At 27.4% G+C, this 20,864-nt stretch overlaps 6 protein-coding genes and 1 long non-coding RNA gene across 22 annotated transcripts; 6 read left to right on the forward strand and 1 right to left on the reverse strand.

Annotated features, from left to right (window-relative positions):
- The first annotated feature begins 40 nt into the window (after positions 1 to 40).
- On the forward strand, positions 41 to 5,767 carry LOC122565885 (transcription initiation factor TFIID subunit 2). 4 transcript variants are annotated; one of them, XM_043722367.1, is made up of 19 exons: positions 41 to 79; positions 533 to 585; positions 659 to 822; positions 909 to 1,125; positions 1,197 to 1,435; positions 1,508 to 1,729; positions 1,807 to 2,020; positions 2,092 to 2,343; positions 2,415 to 2,623; positions 2,710 to 2,949; positions 3,082 to 3,331; positions 3,408 to 3,548; positions 3,630 to 3,820; positions 3,895 to 4,106; positions 4,178 to 4,397; positions 4,470 to 4,623; positions 4,698 to 4,853; positions 4,942 to 5,115; positions 5,209 to 5,767. In XM_043722367.1, the coding sequence occupies exons 4-19, from the start codon at positions 934 to 936 to the stop codon at positions 5,452 to 5,454; spliced, it is 3,312 nt and encodes a 1,103-aa protein (XP_043578302.1). In that variant the 5' UTR covers positions 41 to 79; positions 533 to 585; positions 659 to 822; positions 909 to 933; the 3' UTR covers positions 5,455 to 5,767. The 4 variants fall into 4 exon arrangements, with proteins under 4 accessions (XP_043578302.1, XP_043578300.1, XP_043578299.1 ...); XM_043722365.1 differs by lacking the exon at positions 41 to 79 and adding an exon at positions 114 to 241; XM_043722364.1 differs by lacking the exon at positions 41 to 79 and adding an exon at positions 158 to 216 and having other exon boundaries at positions 531 to 585.
- A 123-nt stretch (positions 5,768 to 5,890) lies between these two features.
- On the forward strand, positions 5,891 to 8,755 carry LOC122565893 (transcription factor E2F4-like). The gene is made up of 7 exons (XM_043722388.1): positions 5,891 to 6,142; positions 6,457 to 6,566; positions 6,680 to 6,953; positions 7,044 to 7,261; positions 7,500 to 7,609; positions 7,687 to 7,734; positions 7,820 to 8,755. Exons 1-7 carry the CDS (start codon positions 6,035 to 6,037, stop codon positions 7,927 to 7,929), a joined length of 978 nt encoding a protein of 325 aa, XP_043578323.1. The 5' UTR covers positions 5,891 to 6,034; the 3' UTR covers positions 7,930 to 8,755.
- Positions 8,756 to 8,973: 218 nt separating this feature from the next.
- Positions 8,974 to 11,054, forward strand: LOC122565896 (mpv17-like protein). Its single transcript, XM_043722393.1, has 4 exons — positions 8,974 to 9,244; positions 9,850 to 10,121; positions 10,196 to 10,327; positions 10,410 to 11,054. The coding sequence occupies exons 2-4, from the start codon at positions 9,864 to 9,866 to the stop codon at positions 10,653 to 10,655; spliced, it is 636 nt and encodes a 211-aa protein (XP_043578328.1). The 5' UTR covers positions 8,974 to 9,244; positions 9,850 to 9,863; the 3' UTR covers positions 10,656 to 11,054.
- Positions 11,040 to 12,970, forward strand: LOC122565892. 2 transcript variants are annotated; one of them, XM_043722387.1, is made up of 5 exons: positions 11,040 to 11,180; positions 11,278 to 11,591; positions 11,789 to 12,103; positions 12,180 to 12,407; positions 12,489 to 12,970. In XM_043722387.1, exons 2-5 carry the CDS (start codon positions 11,403 to 11,405, stop codon positions 12,936 to 12,938), a joined length of 1,182 nt encoding a protein of 393 aa, XP_043578322.1. In that variant the 5' UTR covers positions 11,040 to 11,180; positions 11,278 to 11,402; the 3' UTR covers positions 12,939 to 12,970. The 2 variants fall into 2 exon arrangements, with proteins under 2 accessions (XP_043578322.1, XP_043578321.1); XM_043722386.1 differs by having other exon boundaries at positions 11,076 to 11,180; positions 11,419 to 11,591.
- Positions 12,971 to 13,184: 214 nt separating this feature from the next.
- Positions 13,185 to 15,831, reverse strand: LOC122565891 (leucine-rich repeat-containing protein 28-like). Of its 11 annotated transcripts, none has more exons than XM_043722380.1 (8): positions 15,656 to 15,830; positions 15,390 to 15,422; positions 14,567 to 14,926; positions 14,305 to 14,491; positions 14,042 to 14,200; positions 13,714 to 13,908; positions 13,383 to 13,628; positions 13,185 to 13,328 (listed from the first exon to the last, which is right to left on the reverse strand). In XM_043722380.1, exons 3-8 carry the CDS (start codon positions 14,913 to 14,915, stop codon positions 13,262 to 13,264), a joined length of 1,203 nt encoding a protein of 400 aa, XP_043578315.1. In that variant the 5' UTR covers positions 14,916 to 14,926; positions 15,390 to 15,422; positions 15,656 to 15,830; the 3' UTR covers positions 13,185 to 13,261. The 11 variants fall into 11 exon arrangements, with proteins under 11 accessions (XP_043578315.1, XP_043578314.1, XP_043578320.1 ...); XM_043722379.1 differs by having other exon boundaries at positions 15,390 to 15,574; XM_043722385.1 differs by having other exon boundaries at positions 14,567 to 14,866; positions 15,656 to 15,822.
- LOC122565898 lies at positions 14,933 to 16,435 on the forward strand. Its single transcript, XR_006316309.1, has 2 exons — positions 14,933 to 15,426; positions 15,732 to 16,435. It is a non-coding gene; the product is annotated as an uncharacterized LOC122565898 (long non-coding RNA).
- Positions 16,436 to 16,492: 57 nt separating this feature from the next.
- LOC122565888 (little elongation complex subunit 2-like) lies at positions 16,493 to 20,739 on the forward strand. Of its 2 annotated transcripts, none has more exons than XM_043722370.1 (10): positions 16,493 to 17,053; positions 17,614 to 17,998; positions 18,114 to 18,344; positions 18,467 to 18,882; positions 18,991 to 19,226; positions 19,366 to 19,520; positions 19,648 to 19,795; positions 19,912 to 20,140; positions 20,199 to 20,389; positions 20,456 to 20,739. In XM_043722370.1, the coding sequence occupies exons 1-10, from the start codon at positions 17,028 to 17,030 to the stop codon at positions 20,494 to 20,496; spliced, it is 2,058 nt and encodes a 685-aa protein (XP_043578305.1). In that variant the 5' UTR covers positions 16,493 to 17,027; the 3' UTR covers positions 20,497 to 20,739. The 2 variants fall into 2 exon arrangements, with proteins under 2 accessions (XP_043578305.1, XP_043578306.1); XM_043722371.1 differs by having other exon boundaries at positions 16,494 to 17,053; positions 19,369 to 19,520.
- Positions 20,740 to 20,864: the final 125 nt, after the last annotated feature.

Genomic DNA, 20,864 nt, shown 5'->3' on the forward strand with positions numbered 1-20,864 from the left:
TCCTATAGTATTCACATGAAAAGAGGGCTTAATTTCATCTTTACTGGATTTAATACGTGAAAATGTGAAAAATATTTATGTACGGAGATAAATTCGAGAAAATATATAAATATATAAATAAATATATAATAATTACTAAAACGAAGTAGTAGAATTATATAAATGTTAAAATATGAAGAAAGAAAGAACGGCCGACAATAGCCGACCATATAAATTATAAGTATCTTCAAGAGTCTGTAATGTAAACAATAGTATTAATTACAATTGAAGTTCTAATAAGCAAAGTTTCACGTATTTTTGCTAATTTATTTCAATGAATAATTGTAGAATATCTATGAAAAATTTCATTAACGTGATATTTAAGTCTATTCTTATACTATTATATTAAGGTTACGTTTACAAAACTTCATAGCTACAATTTTTATAATTTCATAACATTAAGTTGTAACTTCCTTGTGATAATAAATAAATTTATTTAATTTTTTTTTTAATTATATTAACTATTGTGTAACATTTTCTTTTCATTCCACAGCTCATCAAATATTGAGCCTTACAGGTATAAGCTTCCAAAGGAAAAGCATTATCGTAAGCATAATAATTGCAGTTAATTGAAATTATCTTAATTTTAACTTATTTAAAAAATCTATTTCATGTGCAGGGATTTGTAGAACTAACAATAGTTCCACTTAGGGATACATTGAGACTCGTGAAACTAAATGCAAAACAATGTAGGATCTATAGAGTGTGTTTAAATGATACTTATGAAGCACCGTTTCAATATTTTGATCCATTTTTAGATATTTGTCAAGGAGATGGCAAGCAGTAAGTATTTGAAATCAATTAAAAAATGTTTATACAACAAAAACTTGGTTAAAACAATATAATATATTCATCTGATATTTTTTTAGACGATCATTGGAGTTCTTTTCCAATATGCATTTAGCAGCAGCACAAAGAGTTGATCCAGATAATAATGCAGGAGAATTGGTTGTACAAATTCCACCAGATGCTGCACATGTAGTTGCAGAAGGTAGAACATTAAGAATTAGTATTGAGTTCTCTCTAGAACAGCCTCAGGGTGGAGTCCATTTTGTTGTACCAAATTGTGACGGAACATTAGCAGAGGTATAATAAATTTTTTGCATGCAAAAATTAATTTTAATTTTATGTAAAATTTATTGAAGAATTTCTTGTAGAAAGGTGCACATATGTATACATATAGTTATGAAAATTCTTCAAGACTGTGGTTTCCATGCATTGATAGTTTTGCAGAACCATGTACATGGAAATTAGAATTTACTGTTGATGATTCTATGACAGCTGTATCTTGTGGTGATCTTTTAGAAGTAGTATATACTCCAGATATGCGTAGAAAAACTTTCCATTATGTTCTTAATACACCAGCATGTGCACCGAACATTGCACTTGCAGTTGGGTAAGTTATATATATATTTTAATTTTATATATAGTAAACAAATTTTATATTTTTAATATATCTTTTTTTCAGACCATTTGAAATATTTGTGGACCCATATATGCATGAAGTAACACATTTTTGTTTGCCACAATTACTACCATCATTAAAAGTTTCTGCAAAATATATGCATGAAGCATTTGAATTTTATGAAGAAACATTATCAAACAGATATCCTTATTCTTGCTATAAACAGGTTTTTGTAGATGAGTTAGACGAAGATATAAATGCATATGCTACTATGAGTATCTTAAAGTAAAAGATTAAACTAAATAATTTTAACATTAAATATTTCCATAATAACTGTACATTAAATGCTTGTTTACTTATAGTACAAATTTATTACATTCAACTGCCATCATTGATCAAGTTTATATTACAAAAAAAGCTATGGCCCAAGCTGTTGCAGAGCAATTTTTTGGTTGTTTTATATCTATGCAAAACTGGTCTGATACATGGTTACCTAAAGGTGTTTCAACTTATCTAACTGGTTTATATGCAAAGAAATGTTTTGGAAATAACGAATACAGAGAGTGGATACAATCCGTAAATAAATATTTCTTGCTGCCATGTATTAAAGTAGTTTTCTAAAAATTTGATACCACTGATATTTTTAGGAACTGCAAGAAGTGGTAAAATATGAAGAGCAATTTGGGGGTATAATATTAGATCCTTCGCAACCACCAGCTCCATTACCTATTGCAGCTAATACACCAGCACCTACACCTAGAGCTCCAGACCCTGGATTTTATTTTCCAATAAGAAATTTACATACAATGTCTCCAAAGTATATTGAAGTACTTTGTAAAAAAGCACATTTAGTTATTAGAATGCTAGAACATCGGATTGGTCAAGAATTACTTCTACAGGTATATACTCTGGCAAATACTACATCATTCTTAATTTCAAATAAATTAAAACATATTTTATTATTTTTCAGGTTTTTAACAAACAATTGTCTCTTGCTGCTAATGCTGCGCAACAAAAAATTGATTCTGGACTTTGGTCCCATATGTTAATTAGTACAAATGTATTTACGAAAGCAATTTTTACTGTAACTGGTAAAGATATGGCAGTTTTTATAGACCAGTGGGTCAGAACTGGTGGTCATGCAAAATTTAGTTTAAGTTTTGTATTTAATAGGAAAAGGTACTTATATTAGCAAATTTTATTTTAAATTTAGTTTAGGTTTATATAAAATTTAATTATTTATCAAGCTAAAACGTATTATATAGGAATACTGTAGAATTAGAAATTCGACAAGATACTACAAACCAAAGAGGAATTAGAAAATACGTTGGTCCACTCCTAGTTAATATTCAAGAATTAGATGGTACCTTTAAACATACTCTACAAATTGAGGGTACTGTGGCAAAAGCAGATATAACATGTCACAGTAAAAGCCGTAGAAATAAAAAGAAGAAGATCCCACTGTGTACTGGAGAAGAAGTAGATATGGATCTTTCTGCTATGGAGTAAGTACTATTTCAATATGTGATACATATTCTAATATTATTAAAATTTGTTTTTCTTATTTTAAACTAAAAATTATAGGAGTAATTACATATAGAAAAACAAATCTTTATAAATTTTTATTTCTTTTGCAGTGATTCACCTGTGTTATGGATAAGATTAGATCCCGAAATGACACTTCTGCGTGCTGTTCAAATTGAACAACCAGATTATCAGTGGCAATATCAATTAAGACATGAAAGAGACGTTACTGCGCAATTGGAAGCTATTGAAGCTTTACAAAATCATGCCACACCTGCTACACGATTAGCATTAACTGATACTATAGAAAATGAACACTGTTATTATAAAGTTAGATTACGAGCTGCACATTGTTTAACTAAGGTTATCTATATTTTAAATATTCATGATTTAAAATTACTTTTTTACATACAATTCTTTTATATTAATAATTATATAGGTAGCTAATGCAATGGTTGCAACATGGGCTGGCCCACCAGCAATGTTAGCTATATTTCGGAAATTATTTGGTTCGGCTTCATGCAGACGGATAATTAAACAGAATAATTTCTCAAATTTTCAACATTATTTTTTACAAAAGGTTTAACTAATGTTTTCTATGATAAACGGGCTATTATTTTATATTGTAATCTGTAATCTATAGTTTGTTTTATGATTTTAGACTATACCTGTAGCGATGGCTGGTTTACGTAATGCTCACGGTATATGCCCACCAGAAGTTTTGGCTTTTTTGATGGATTTATTTAAATACAATGACAACAGTAAAAATAGATATTCGGATAATTATTATCGAGCTGCATTAATTGAAGCACTTGGAGCTACTGTTACACCTGTAATTAGTGTGCAGCAAGGGTATAATAAACATTAAAAAAATAACATCTATTATATTTTTGTGATTATATATATATATATTAATCTTTCTTTAGAACATCTATTACCGCTGAATCTCTATCAGTTGATACTAAAGCTATATTAGAGGAAGTCACCAGAAATTTAAATTTGGAAAAATTATTGCCTTGCTATAAATACACAGTCAGTGTTGCTTGTCTTAAAGTCATAAGAATTTTGCAAAAATTTGGGCATCTTCCAAGTAATCCTCATCTTTTTAGAGCATATGCTACATATGGACAATTCATAGGTATATAAGGTGTTTTATATTTTATATCAAACATATTAATAATGCCGAATAGCTTATCATAATTGCTTTAGATGTTAGGATTGCAGCTTTAGAAGCATTAGTAGACTTTACCAGGGTGGATGGTAAGTGGGAAGATCTTGAATTTTTATTAGATATAATAGAAATGGATCCCCACCCTGGAGTACAACATAGATTAGTGAGGCTTATGGTTGAAAACCCACCGTTTGAAAGGGCACATAAACATCGTTTAGACCGTCCTGAATTGGTTGACCGTATATGGAATTTGATTAAGTATGTTGAACTTTAATTGCTATTTATTTCAATTTTTTCCTTAAGACGTTCAATGTAAAATTATTCTTACAGTGGCATGCTCTCTCATGATCCTAAAATCCGATGTGATCTAGTTGATTTATATTACACTTTATATGGATCAAAGCGACCACTTTGTCTTCCTATTCCTGAGCTTGCTGCTATTACTAAACCAAAAAAAGCAGGACCTCCAAGTCCAGAACAAGACGTAAGTTATGCTTAAGGAGATCCTGTTTTAGGTAATTACAAAACACGTCATTAATTTTGGCTTTTAACGTTTAGATAAAACCAAATGTATTGCATATAAAACACGAATCATCGATAGTAGAAATTGAAAATACAAGTGGAGCAGGCAAAAGAAAACCTTCTCCAAATAGAGATATTTCAGGTTCTTCTAATTTAGTAGATTTTATTCCAGAAGTAAAGCGACAGAAACAGGTAACCAATAAAAAAAATAAAATTAGACAATGTTTTAGAAATGCAATTATAAAATTATATTTATTGTTTGTATTTGTCTATTAAAAAGGATGATCGTACACCTTCTGTAACTGGTGATGGAAAAGTAAAATCAGAATATTATAGTGACAATTCTGCATCATTACCTGGTATTATGGGAACACCAGGACCAGTAGGTTTCGAACCAGGAATGTTTAAAAAAGAGGGAGAAGAGCATAAACAAAAAAGTGATTCTGTTAACAAGGTAAATCATGTTAAAAATTCTCTTTATTAATATTCTTATTTCGTATATGTATTTTATATGCTTTTGTGTTTATTTATATTATTTATTTTGTAGAACAAAAAAAAGAAAAAGGACAAAAAGAAGCACAAGCACAAACATAAACATAAACATGATCATAAACACGGCAAAGATAAAGAGAAAAAGGACAAGGACAAAGTTAAAGAGAAGGAAAAGGAGAAAGAAAAAGATAAGACTAAAGATTCTTCAAATTTAAAGATCAAAGAAGAAACTTTAAGCTCAGCAAGTTCTAGTCTCAGTCCAGATGCGACGACTGTTACTAATGAATTTATTTTTCCATAGTAAAATAAACGTATTATGAACTTTTAAAGCAGTAACATTGTTTACATCTTATATAATTTTAACATAATTTACATACATTCTAATGCATTATAAATCATGACAACTTGTAAAAGAAATTGTAAATACGCATTTTTAAATATATTATACAAAAACTATTTTTATTCATTTTGTTAAATAAAATAACTAAAAATTAAAATTGTTTTCTTTATATATATATATTATTATGACTGGAACAACCATCCTTGTAATATAAAAGAATAATGGTAACGAATTAAAGAGTATAGACACTGAAACTAAATAAAACTGATCCAAATAAAACTTTGTAAATTTATTTAAAAATATATGTTTAAATAAAAATTGCTATGTTATATTGCTTAAAATTAAAAAACATGTTAAGTGGAAATATCATTTGATAAAACAGTAGTTTAGATAATAAAGCAACATTTTTAACGGTATGTCGACACTAGAGACGCGCTTATATTTAAATACTTCTTGCGCATTAACTAGGATGGCGTCTGTGGTGTTGCGGCAATTTCGAAGGGAATAGTGAGTTTTGAAAATTTTGACAACGACCTCGAGAATGGCAGATAATCAACAAAGTAGATTTGAAAAGTCCCTTGGTCTATTAACGACTCGTTTTGTCACTTTATTACAGAAAGCAAAGGATGGTGTCCTTGATTTAAAAGTAGTAAGTGCTTTCATAAACGCTTAAGTATAAAAAGTTAACCTACTTGCTAGGTTAAGTTGTCGCGGGCGTACACGCCATTTCTAGCTTGCGGGAATTTTGAAATAAGTTTCACTGAAGTCAATATTTCATGTTCATTCGCGATATATTTTTATCGTAGATAATTTCTATGTCGCAAATTAATTCTATTTAACATTACACAGTAAACATGTTGCAAATTTTAATACCTCAACGTGCTATCCTACATAACCTAAAAGATAGAACACAATTTACGATTGTATTTGATAACGTATGATAGCAATTTTATAATGTTCTAGGCAGCTGATATCTTAGAAGTTCGACAAAAACGACGAATTTATGATATTACTAACGTTCTTGAAGGTATTGGACTCATTGAAAAGAAAAGCAAAAATAGCATCCAATGGAAGTATGTTTCACTTATGTTCATCCTTTATAAAATACTTTATATATCCTTTAACATGTCACAACTACATTTTTGTATATGTCATGTCTAATATAATGCTCTAAATATATTATCAGAGGAGCAGGTCCAGGTTGTAATACTCAAGAAGTTGGTGAAAAATTAACCGATTTGAAAGATGAAATAAAAAAATTAGAAGATCATGAACAATTATTAGATATGCATACTCAATGGATTCAACAAAGTATTAAAAATATAGAGAATGATTTAATTAATAGGAAATATGCATATATTACTTATGAGGATGTTAAAGAAAATTTTCCTGATGATTTTGTATTAGGAATTCAAGCTCCACCTGATACAGAATTAAGCGTACCAAAATATATAACACAGGTATTAATTTACTTTTAAAGAAATATATACTTGTGGATAATCTTAAGTGTATTAATATAAGTACATTTGATTGTATATCATTATTGCTAGACATCTGAAGATGATGAGAAACTAAATTATGAAATGTTTCTAAAAAGTAGTTCTGGAGAAATTAAGGTGTACATGATTCAACCAGAACTAGCTAAAACATATGATAATAAAATATTAGAAATGAGACTACAAGAAGAAGCAAAAGGTACAAAAAGAGGAAAAGAGGAAGAAGAGAAAAAGGAGGAAGTTAATGTTAAACCAAAGAGAAGAGTTGGAAGGTAAAAGTAGCTTTATAAATGTAAAAAAGTTTGCTCTATTCGCATCAAAAATAGTAAAATATTATTTTTGATCTGCAGAGAGCATAGAGTAAAATGATCTTTATAGGGGTGAATAGATATTAAGGAAAAATCTATTCTATTGGTATAGATCTTACATTTGTAATATGCTTCAGTATCAGTCCTTTAAAAAATCAATTATCAATTATAATTTAATTACAAATTTCAATTTAAATCTTAGGCCCCCAAAAGGAACCAGTAAACCTGACCCTGTTATATCTGATGAAGATGAAGAGGATGATGCAGAATTAATAGAAGCAAAGATAGTACTTCGGGATGTTAGTACTTCAGGTAAATAATATTCACTCCTAAAACACACTCCTAAAATATAGTAAATAATATTGTTGAATTGCTTGATATAATTTTAGATATTGCTCAAAAGGACTTAGAGTTATTTGATCAAATTTATTCTGACAGTAAGTAAAAAGTTAATAACAATATCCGGATTGGACAATTGAATAAGTCATAATATTCACATAATTTTCTAAACTTTATTTTCAGTTTATGGACCATTAGTAAGATTAAGTCCTCCACCCAGTGAAAAAGATTACCACTTTAATCTTAGTGAAAATGAAGGAATTTGTGACTTGTTTGATATTACAGCAAAATGAGTAACAAGTTATATAGTTTAAATGATTGAATGGTTCAGACTGTGCCAATAATGTGCAAAATTGCAGAAAAATTTGTTGACAATTTCTGAAGGCTGTTCTGTGTATATAATTTTAAAGAATGGATATGGATAACGATCATTGAATACATGCAGTATTTTTTTATTAGTAGAAATAAAAAAATAATACAAGTTATAAAGAAAAATGTTTGAATAACTGTGTTTAATTAAGTAACAAAAGCTCCAAATATTAACAGATTCTTTATAATCTATGACGCATGATTTATTTCTATAAGTTTGTTTACAAACTTTATCCTTGTATGCATTCAAAATGAAAAAATGTGTTTTTATTTATAGTTATTACATACAAGGAAAGTATCAAAAAGATAAATATTTTTATGAATGATATATTATGCCCAAATTAGCATTGTTTTTATAAGCTTTGTACATGTTTTATCATATGATTTTTTTTACGTATTTGTTTAGATAACAATTATTTGAGATAATATAAAATGTACATTCTCTGTATAATTGTATGAATTTGTTCTCTTAGACAATGTATAAAGATTATCATGATTTATTGTAAATGAGTACATGTATATCTGTACTTTCTTTATAATATACTTTCCATGTTGTATATTGTACGTTTGTTACTGCATTCAATGATACTAATTAAGTTTGTGAATATTATAGTTATTTAAGAAAAATAAATTTAAACGGAAACAAAATTTAACTAAGGAGACCAAGAACCCATAATTTACTTTATAATGAAGTCATGTTTTTCAATACTGTTATATATATGTTATATAATTATAGAAAAACAATTTATCTATAAATGTTTTATTTAAAACTTTTTTGCATCCATTTTAAGCGAATAGATTAAATCTCAATAATTAGACCTACATCTACTTCTTACTTCAAATTTCTCTGACGTCAGGCATTCCAATATTGTTTTGCTCTCATTACGCATTGTTATCGACATCATCTATTCATACGTAATCAAACTGTGATGTGTAGTCACTTATACGATATATGAAACTATTGGAAAACTGTACTCGAAAGACGCGAAATTACCAAGGACAGATAAGAATGGATCGAACAGTTTCGTCATCGCTGGTACTTTTGCGCGTGTCGAATATAAGTCTCGTCCCGGCGATTGCCAGTATGCGCGTGTTTCCCTAGTAGTGAACCATTTCCAGATGTATCGACCTTATAGAATTGTTGTTTCATTCAAATCCGCGGTGCAGCGAGTTTTCTCGCGTCACATTCAAACAAACCGCGGTGACATTATCAACTTTTCAACTTCTTATCAAAAACAGGTATGCATAAAAAAGAAATATGAATAAGCAGATAATTTACATATCATAATTTTGTCATTTGTAAGTCTTATGATACTATATGGTATTGTCATTATCACATTTGATAACTTATCAGAATATTTAAAAAAAGTAAACAGTACAGTTTAGATGACAGTTCGATACAATAACTTGCATTGTCATAACTTCCAAAAAAAATTTTTTCTGGATATACATGAAAGTAGCTGTATACGTATAATATATACATATATAGAAAATACAACTCTATCTCTGAAACATTGCACGCACTCTTTTGTTTGGCGCGTAGCATCATTCATTCTGAATTAGTTTGTCACGTGCCGTGAACAAAGAAATCATGAAATTTATCAAATCCTTTGGAACGAACAAATACGAATATAAATTACACAATGATATAGTACATATGCTAACACAAATACATATTCTAGACAACAGTAGCTTCAGCTTTTTTATTTAATTGTTCAGGTTTCAAACTTCATTTAGTTTGCCTATGCGTTGTTTCATCGATTTTATAGTTGTTTATAATGAAGATTATTTAATAATATTATAATATTATATTTTATTAATAATCAAAATGTTTTGTATTTCAGTAACCACTGCAAAAATGCGTCTTATTTTTATAAAAATCCGCGAGGTATCGAAAAAATATCCGATTGTAAGAGGAATGGTTTCTTATGCTGTCATATGGCCGACTGGAAGTCTAATACAACAAAAATTAACAGGACATGACGAATTAAATTATATGCAAGCATTAAGATTTAGTTTATACGGTGGGTTTTTTGTAGCTCCAACACTATATTGTTGGATGCGGTGCTCTTCATACTTTTGGCCAAAATCAGACCTGAAGTCTGCAATTACCAAAGTATATTAAAATTAATTGAAACAATTAGTATTCACAAGATGTAACGTTAAAGATTAATAATATTTATTTTTTAGGCTTTAATAGAACAAGTCACATATGGTCCTACTGCAATGTGTTGCTTCTTTTTTGGTATGAACTTACTTGAAATGAAACCAGTGGCTGAATGTATTGAAGAAGTCAAACATAAATTCTGGCCTACTTACAAAGTAAAATATATACATATGTAATTAATATAAAATACATTCTCTACAAATAAGCAAAAAATTATAAATAACTATTATTTTTCAGGTCGGTGTTTGTGTGTGGCCCATTTTACAAACAATCAACTTTTTTTTTGTCCCAGAACATAATCGTGTAATTTATGTAAGTTTTTGTAGTTTAATCTGGACATCTTTCCTTGCATATATGAAAGCTTTGGAAGCAAAGAAATTACAGGATTTAAAAAGTGACAATAATTTAAAACACAAAAGTCAAAAAAGTATCAATGTTGATCAAAAAGAAGATAAAAGTAAAAGGTTATCCATTATACGATAAAGATTTATATGACAGTTATTTAGCTCAATTGATTAACTTACATACATGTATATGTATACAATATGTACATGTAAATATATCTGTGTAACAAATTATACTGCACAACAAGGTCAATTACAACACCTGTTGTCTATGGTACAAAATGAACTAAAAGATTTAATTATGCATATATATATATATATGTAGATAATATGTTTGTATTATAATAGGTATAGTTAAAATTGATAACAGTTCAAAATCATGAAGGTATGAAAGACATAATTTTATTGTTAAATTTTCGAATGATATTTATTGTGACGCTGTTGATAATAACTTATTTATTGTTAATAAATAATAAAAAATAAATGATTGTTAAACAACCATCGTCAAAATAAATTTTCATATTTTAGTTTTAAATTATATCTTATTTTACTTAAAAATCTAAAAGGCTAATGTTTTATCGATTCTCTCTCTCGTTTTTCTATCGATTTTAAGTGTGTAGCGAATTCAATATGGCTTCATTGAAGATCAGAAATTCAAATCATCGTAAGTTGTCAAATGCAACTTAATATAATTAACATATAATATAATAAGAAACATGTGATTTTTTGTGTATCTTCCTAAAAATATGCATTATTAATAGTGAAAAGTAGTTTGACTACACAAATATAACTACAATAATACGATATGAGGTTATGATACAAGATTAATAGTAGTGACTAAAATTTTGACTATTTTTTAAAAATACCGAACTTCTAATGCTGAGATATGGCCCGTTCCTCAGTATCAGCACAATGTGACTTAATTGCATCATACATGGATGGAGTACATGTTAAAATTGCAGAGGCCTATAAACCTCCAAGAAAAATATGTTTACCAGCTGCATATAATAATAAACTACCGGATGTATCCAAATTAACTTATGATTTCAATTTGGAACGATCAGTACTTGAGAAGGTTAAGTATTACTTTACATAAACTCGTGATATACATTTATTTGAAAATAATTTGCATTTTACAATGCATATAGATTGATCCTATGATCTTTCTTAATATATTTGTATAATTATTAATGTAAATTTGGTTTCAAATATAAGCTTGTATGTTAGTCAATGAAATAAATGAACTATAATTCGCAATAACTTAATTTATAGATGACAGAATGGCGTAATGTTAGGCAAGTAAATAACAAAGCGCGGCATGCACGATTAGATGAGAAAAGGAAGAAACAAAAAACTGAATTTTCGCCTCCACCGCCACCTCCATTGCCTGATACTACAAAGCCTATAAATGCACCTGTGCCTGAAACAACAATTCTTACTCCACAGCCTTTATCTCCACCTGCCAATGATCTTCAAGATCATGTGAAAGCAAATGGTCTTGACTATGCTGATTTTGATAATGATACAAGCAGTCCATTTGATAATATGGAATTAAAAACAATTAACGAAATGGAAGAACTTGCTCAGGTTAATAAAATATCTCTTAATTATTATAATCAAGAAGTGAATCATAATCTTAACACATATATTGTTCATATTTTAGGTATTACAGCCTACATCTCAATGGATACCACCAGCAAAATTAGAGAGTTTATTGAATGATTTAAGTGTTAATGATAAGTCGAAAATTCATGCACAAGAAAAAAATGATAATGTCAAAAATGAAACGATTGACCAAGAACAAGTTAATGAACAAGAGAATGTCAAACATCGTAGTGTATCTGCGATTGTACAAGAACTTCAAAGAGATTTAAAAAGACCACTCATGGAGGTAATAGTATTTTTTATAAAATGTAGCATACTTTTGAATGATTTCAATTTTTAAATTACTTATCCATTATATGTACAATAGGATTGGAAACCTTGGCCAAATTTAGAAAGTCCCGACACTAGCACTCATGAAACATTAAAGCAAGAAGAACCTATGGTAACAAATCAAGTTGCTATTATGAATTTATTATTGGATTTAACAGAGGAAGATAAAAAATTAGCTCGGCATTTGAGCGATATGGGATTTCCTTTATCGAGAGCTGCCCGTGCTATACGCGAATTAGGTGGTCAAGATAATAAAAAGATTGTAGAATATTTATTGGCTGTGCAAGCTTTAGAAGAAATTGGAATTTCCGGAGAAGATGCTGAAAAAGCTCTTGCTCTTACAGAATACAATCAAGAAAAAGCCAAAGTTTATTATGAAAATCTATGTGTCTTACGAGATTTAGGTTTCCCTGAAGAAAAGGCATCTACTGCACTTTTAAAATGTAATATCGACCGCGATAGAGCTTTAGATTTCCTAATAGCGTAAATATAGAATTTTATAAAAAATTATTATTAGAATGGTCTAAACAAATTTTTTACTGCGCAAAAAGTAAAAATTTAACATGTAAAATAATTAAAAATTAAAATTCTAAAGAAATATTATATTATTTTAAAAACAGTTATATAATAAATAAAATAAATAATTTTTTCGTATGATGGGAGTGCAAAGTACTAGCCATTGTAAGATAAAATAATATGTAAATGTTTTGATATTGGAAGATTGATACAAAGCTTTTTACTCTGATTTAAGACATTAAACTTTTATTTTTTTAATGCAATTTATTTACAGAATTATTTAATAAAATATCATTAATTTATACAATGCCAAGTATGTCTGATAGTCATATTGGAATGTTTAGAAAATTCAGCTGCACATCTGAAAAATTAAAGCCATTATCATATATGGATCTGTATATAATACTTATCTTACCTTTTACAACAACACAATGCAACTGTTGTTATAGACTCTGTGTAATGGCTAACACCAACAATAATCCAAGCTTCTGTGAATATTGGTTCTTGACATTGAAAATTCACACAAATACTAGTTGGACCATTCATTAGCAAATTACATGAAACATTAAAATCAAGTTTCTGATAATTTTTTATTGCAATTGGTTCATATTGAACATTTATGCTTATAGGTGATACAGAAATATTAAGTGTATGTTTATATCTAAAATTCAGTATCAATCAGATAATGTATTCTTAGAATATCAAATGATATTAGAAGTCTAAGTTTGGTAAAAATAAGCAATTACCTTTCAGTATAAACTTTTCTTAAAGCTAACTCCCATAAAGAAATAACTTTATTTTCATGTATATTATGAACTTTCAAAAGCTGACGTGGTAAATCAATCATGAGATCAGTATCTTTTTCATGTAAAGCATCTATTTTTATCTTTAACTTTATATTTGTATATAATGTATTGTTCTCACAATGGGTTGTAAAACATCTGTGATTGTATATATTTATAGATTCAGTAACAAATGCAAATAAATTTGTTTTAAAGGATTTTAACACACTTTAAGGTTACATTTTTCATTATATTATTTTTAAATTGTATATACTCTATAAAATGTACATACCTATAGCCCAAGATATTTCTTTGACTTTGAATATATGAATCTTGAATTTGAGATGTTAACTGATAAAGAAGTGGATAAGACAAATAATTCAAATATATATTTGCATCAAATCTAATGCAAGGGGATGATACAAATCCATTTAATGGTAAATATCTTAGCCTACATAAAAATTATTCTGCATAAAATAAAAGCATTTGAAATGTTAACAAAAACCTATCGATAATAAACTATGATTTAATGTAATAATTATTTAATATAACAACCTGTTAGAGCATACTGAAATTATTGATAGTTGTGGAGATAAAGTCAATCTATTTGGAAGTTCTTTCAAACAATTGTTATCAGCACTTAATTCTTTTAATTTAGGTAAGGAACCAATCCATTCTGGTAATGCAACAAATTTATTTCCAGAAATAGACAAAATTTCTAAGTTATGCATTTGATTCATTTCTATAAGAATTATATATAAATTCAAGTTAAATGAAGTTATTTATTTGATATTTCTTATGGCATCAAACAACTTACCAAATGGTAATTTGTTAATAGAATTATCATTTAATAACAAAGATTTTAGGCTAACTAAGTTTCCTATGGAAGGAGATATTTGCTCTAATTTATTTGCACTTAAGTCAAGAACTGTTAATTGAGTCATTTGACAAAGTTCTGGAGGTACTTCTTTGATTAAGTTTCCATAGATATATAAATTAGTAACATTAAAGAGTTCTATAATCCATGGAGGTAAGGTAGTAAGTTTATTCCATTTCAAATATATTTCTTGAATGTGGCCCCCATAGACCCTTATCGCTTCAGGAAATTCCACAAGACCTCGACAATTCCAATGTAATATTACCTTATTTTTTATTTCTTTCACCATTTCTGTAGAATCTGAGTCCATTTTTAAATAAGTTTAATCAAAATTGTTTTCATACATAAAATTGAAGAAGTAGATTCTGAATTTCTGAGGTTGGCAACCAACCTTCAAGGCATGTATGCTCAAAATAACTTTGGCCTGCTTGAAAGATTTATATTAATAACCTACTATATAACAATATTGTTCTATACTGTATTTTATAACTGTTTTGAATTTATAACTGCATATACATTTACAATATACTCATTTTCTTCAATAGACACAAAAATGAACAACATATAATTTCTTGAAAACATTTTAAATTACAATTATTTTGTAATAGTTAGTAATATTAAAGTTGACATTTCTAATACAAATGTCAAAATATAGCAATGCCATTTATTACAATACATTATTCATTTGATTAAATACAATTTATTAATGAATATATTTAAAAAAAAAATTTACTTCTATTTCACATTACAAGTTTGTACTTACTGTTTTGTTAATAATGGTGAAAGAAAGTGGACACTAGGTAAATAACAATACGTTTTTGTATTATATCTGATTATACATTTTGTTTAATTATATTTTATGAAATATGTTATTAAAAAATTTGGACTCAGCATATTGTGTAAAATTTTGCGAATAATATATATATATATTCATATCGAAGGCAAATACTAAATGTAAAACATATTCTTATAATTATTTTGTATATCAAGAAGTGTTTACGTTTATTTATTGTCAATCGTGAATCTTACCGATAGCTTGTACACACCATAATAATCAATATATATCGAACATTATTTATTGTCACTATATATCACTTATATATAGGTTAAATTAATTGATTTAACCATGGCACGATGAAATATAGCCAAAAGCATGACCAGAAATAAGTAGAGATCATCATTGCTTATCGGCGAAATTTTGCTACAAAATGGATACAGAGGGCCTCTCGCGGTCAATGGCTGCACTATTAGCACATCTCGTCATCGGTACACTTGGGAAAAACGTACATATGCGTGGCGAGAGAAGAAATGTACAATCGTGAGATCTTGGCTGCTATTTTTGTACAAATTTATAAAGTTTTTACTTGTATTTATTCAGAAGAAAGAAACACATATATTTTTGAAAACATAACTATCAATTCTTACATTTTTAATACCTACATTACAAACACCTCCATTACAAACTTTTTTCTTTAAAATTATTACAAATTGTTTCTTTTTATACGTGGAAACCTTTTTTCACATTATGTATTTTTTAAATAATGACATTAGTAAGGGGTATAGCAAGATAAAGGGATTAAAACTGCACCATTCACCAACAGCTGAAAGAGAACATCGTAAAGCAATTATGAATTCTTTACTTTAACCAGAAATGTATTATTTATTTTTCTTTAGTCCGTGCCTCTCGGTTTTGGACGAACTTTCAGCTTTCTTTACAGCAACCAGAAATGTAATTAGAGTAAATAGAATACGATGTTTATGATAATAAATTTGTAAAACGGAAAGCATAATAAATTTTGTGCACGTCAATGACTATGATAGTTATATCTTACCTGTTATTGTCATACCTATTATCAAGGGTATGACAAAATGTTTACGCGTTTCTGCTCTATTGCATTTACATAACGCTAATCGCAAGAACTCAATCTTGTTTGAAATGTCAAAGTCTTGAGTGCTAAAATATATAGGATTTGTTTCTGCACATAATTTGTATAAGTTCGTGCAGTAAAATTTCAGGTACCATTTTTTGTGGAATTTAGCATTTTTGGGGGCTAATTTAACTAATTAGTGTTCTGTTGATCACGTGAAAAGTGAGGGCAGTAGAGCAAAATGTGTAAACAATTAAGCAGTGACCTATTTTTTTATCATCCTTTGTTGCGTCCAAAGCTAATATAACTAGACAATTATTTTTAAAATTTACTTGTGTCTATTCTATGTTATGTTATCAGAGAGTGTTGCGAACTTTAAATCTACAAATTTAGAAACTAAACGCTAATGACTTATGTATGATAACCTAAATCATACAATTTAAACAAATTTTTGATACAATAGAAATGAAAAAGTTCTATAAGAATAATTGAGCATATGCAGTTCATGAATAGTTTATTTCAATTTATTAATCATGGATAGATTTTCAAGTATTGATTGGTAAGTACGAAGAATCATTTTTAAATATCTTAACTTATTAAGAATTAGCATATATTTTAATCAGCAAAAACCACCAAGATTATTGCCATTTTTTTACTTTAGCAGAAAATAGATGATATTTATCATTTTAATGAAATTTATGATTCATACTTTGAGATGGACAACCATAAATTTTATTTATGCAAAACAAAAATTTTGTATTTTTTATTTAATTTTCGTATTTTTTCAACCTTATTATGAATTATATTTTACTAATAAAGTAAATTATTTTCCATATGTTTATGTAATAATTTATAAAAAATATTTGAAGAAAATATTTTTTAGAAATATTTTTTCTTATTCTTTATTAAAAATATGTAATCTGTTATATTATTATGAAAGTTTCTATTCTTAATTACATATTTTAGTTGTTTAAGATACTTTGTCATAAAAAAATGTATGTACATGTTAAATACATTTATTATTATCTAAATATTGATTATTGAAATTGATATAAAATAATTGTAAATTTCTAAACTATAATAAATAAAAATTTTAATATTATGTATCAAATTTAATAGGAATACTGCATTGGAAGACCTAATAGATAACACTTTTATTAATGAAGGAAGATTAGAGAAAGAAAGTGTAATGTATCGAATTATGACTGGCAATTTCAAAGATCCATTTAATGATATTGAACAAGATTACAAGAATGTTAAAATAAATCTAATGAAGGATGCTGATCCTGACTTAAATGAAATGGAGAAAGAATATGAACCTAAGCACACAAAAAAGATCAAATGTTATATACCTGGTATTGTTAAACCAATGTTTAAGACTCTTAAGAAATCCAAACTAAACAAGGAACAACAAGCAATGTGTTTAAGAGTCTTGTTAAGATTTTCAAAATCTGATAAACCGAAGCTAACACAAATAGAGAGAAAAGAATTAGAAGCGTATATGGTACTTAAAGCATAATGTCATAAAAAATTATTGAAATTACTCTCTTAATAAAGAAGTTATATAAGTGCAATTTTAAGTTATTTTCTATAATATATAATTATGTCTGTTATTGTAGGACTTACAACAAATAATATCTCAAGAACAAGATGAATTTTTGGAATTTGCAAAAAGTAAATGGCATGAAAGATCATTTAAAATCGCATGTGAAGATTATATAAATTTACATTGGAAATTAAAGTTACAATGTATTTATAAATTACCTAGATATTACACTGAAGTAACAAGCATTCCATTTGTAGCAGATAAAAATATTCAAGTAAAATTTCTTTCTAATTGTTTACAACTGGTGAGTAATACAGATATTATTTACAAGTAGTTATAAATAATGTATATAATTAGAGATGTAGCTAATAAAAACAATATATTATGTTTTATTGCCTTACAAATCATTTTTTTTCTTTTTTGAAGGGTAAATTACAAAAGATAGTGTTGCCAACTTTTACTGGACCATGTATGCTACATATAAATTCAAAACAATTACAAAAACGATTTCTTCCTGAAAAAGATAATGTCAAAAAATCATTGATGTTTTTTAAATTACCTGTAAGTGAAGATGCAAATTGTCAAAAATTGGCCGAAGATAATAATGTAGATTTGGTAATTTCATCTAGTGGTCTTAATTGTTTAGTAAATAATATTGGTCCAACGTATTCAAATTCGTGGATTTTACCCATAGTCATTAAAAGGCACAATGATAAAAATGTTATCTACATAGATAAGCCAGCACCTCCAGTTGCAAGTACTATACCAGAAAAAAATACTTGGGTGTATAAATATATTCTGAAATATTTTTTTATTGGTACCAAACATTTAACTTTAGAGAGGTAAGGTAGAAACTTATTCTTTCCACATATTTTTATTTAAATTATATTTCTCTTTTTAATTAATTATGAATAACATTACAATTTACACTTTTGACTACATAATAATAGTAATGAAGATGATAATATATTTGATGATGTTAATTGTGAGAAACTATTAAAATTAGAAGAAGAATATGAAAATGCTTCAACAAAAATTAACAATGAGTTATCTTCTTCAAATGCATCAGAAGAGGATAAAAGTTTTGAAGAAATTTTAACTCAACAGAATCTGACAAACTGTGAAGAATCTTTGCATACAACCACTTCTAATTTTTGTAATTCCTTTAGTTCTACAAGTAATGAAGGTAAAAATATATGTAATGTTTATATAGATATATGTCTCTCAAGTTATGTCTTGATGAAAATTACTACTTATATAAGCTATAAAAACTGAAAAAAGATTAAGTAATAAAAACATTGAAAGTAATCAATTTTGTGAATTAGTAGATATACAAAATGGAACCTCTGAAGTGATGGAAAATTGTGTATCATATAACTTGTTTACAATTGGGTCACTACTTTCAGAACAGAATGAATTAATGAAAGATGTTATTAAAGAATATAAAATGTTAGTTCGAACAAAAACACATGGGTTTGAGGTTTGTGTTTGCTATGTAATATTTAATATCCTTTTAATTTATTGAAATGTTTCTAAAAGGTAGTCTGAGAAAAACAGTTAAAATTAATAATATAGTGTTTAGTTAATTATTTATCTTATTTTTACAGACTTTAGAGAATGAAGTACAAAGATTGTTATTGTTAACACCAAAATTAGAGCATCAGACTGATCTTGGTGCTGAAGCTGTAACATTAGAAGAAGGATTAAAACAATGGGTATCTTTGATATTTAGGCCTCATACATTTCTAGCTCGAGGTAAATTATTTGTAATCAAAAATATCGGTATAATAAATTAGTTGTATTATATTTGCATAGAAATATGTTACAATAATATATCCAAAAGTAATGCAATGTGTGTATATTTATTTTAGTTCGAATATTAAGTGAAACATCAGAAATATTACAAATAGAACATCGTACAGCAACATCTATAAATAATGAAATTAAAAGACTTTATAACACAAAAGTTGAAGATACTTTAATAATTTTACATAATGTTATTCAATCTCTTGCAAATTTATCTCCAGGACGTTATATTTTGAGGCATACAATAAGAAATGGAGCATTTGCTCCTGTTTTTAAATTAGCAGAAAGTTCAGGGTAAGTGATTGTAAAATAATGTATTATTTAATTTTATTGTCCCACTATCTATTTGCAGAAAAAATAATCTTGATATTCATACAATTTATGATGAGATATTTCACACTTTACCTAATCCACCTTGGATTCCATTAGACAAAACCTTACCAACTCCAATGCTTAAATGTTTTGAAAGAATGCCAGCTTTGTTTTATCCATCAAATAATAAAACATGTTCTGTTAATAAAAAACACACCAAATATAACACAGGTATATAATACTATATAATTATGATTATGAAGATAGCTATAATTAATGTTATTAATATTTCCTTAGGATTTGCATGTAGAAGTTTAAGAAATAACAAGAAAAAATGATCACTACTCGATATCAACAAGTGGAGAAATACATTTCTTTAACAAATCAGCTTTTTCTATTGTTTTTATTTCTCTACTTAATATACAAACACAAATTTTAAATTTTATATGCTTCCATTATTATTTGTTTATTACAGTGAGATCTAAAGTGTGATACAACCTGTGTTACAAATGTATACATTTGATGTAATTTTAATTGTTTTTTAACTTTAACTATAATAAATTATTATTGCATCTGTATAATCTTCTGTATCTTGTGTGAACTACGTAATATAATAAAATATAGCAGAATATAACACGATCTATCATATATTATGGAATAACAAATAATATATCGTAATATACAGTTTCGAATCGGAATAAGCAAT

Source organism: Bombus pyrosoma, linkage group LG3 (assembly GCF_014825855.1).
Source record: "Bombus pyrosoma isolate SC7728 linkage group LG3, ASM1482585v1, whole genome shotgun sequence".
Taxonomy (NCBI): Eukaryota; Metazoa; Arthropoda; class Insecta; order Hymenoptera; family Apidae; genus Bombus; species Bombus pyrosoma.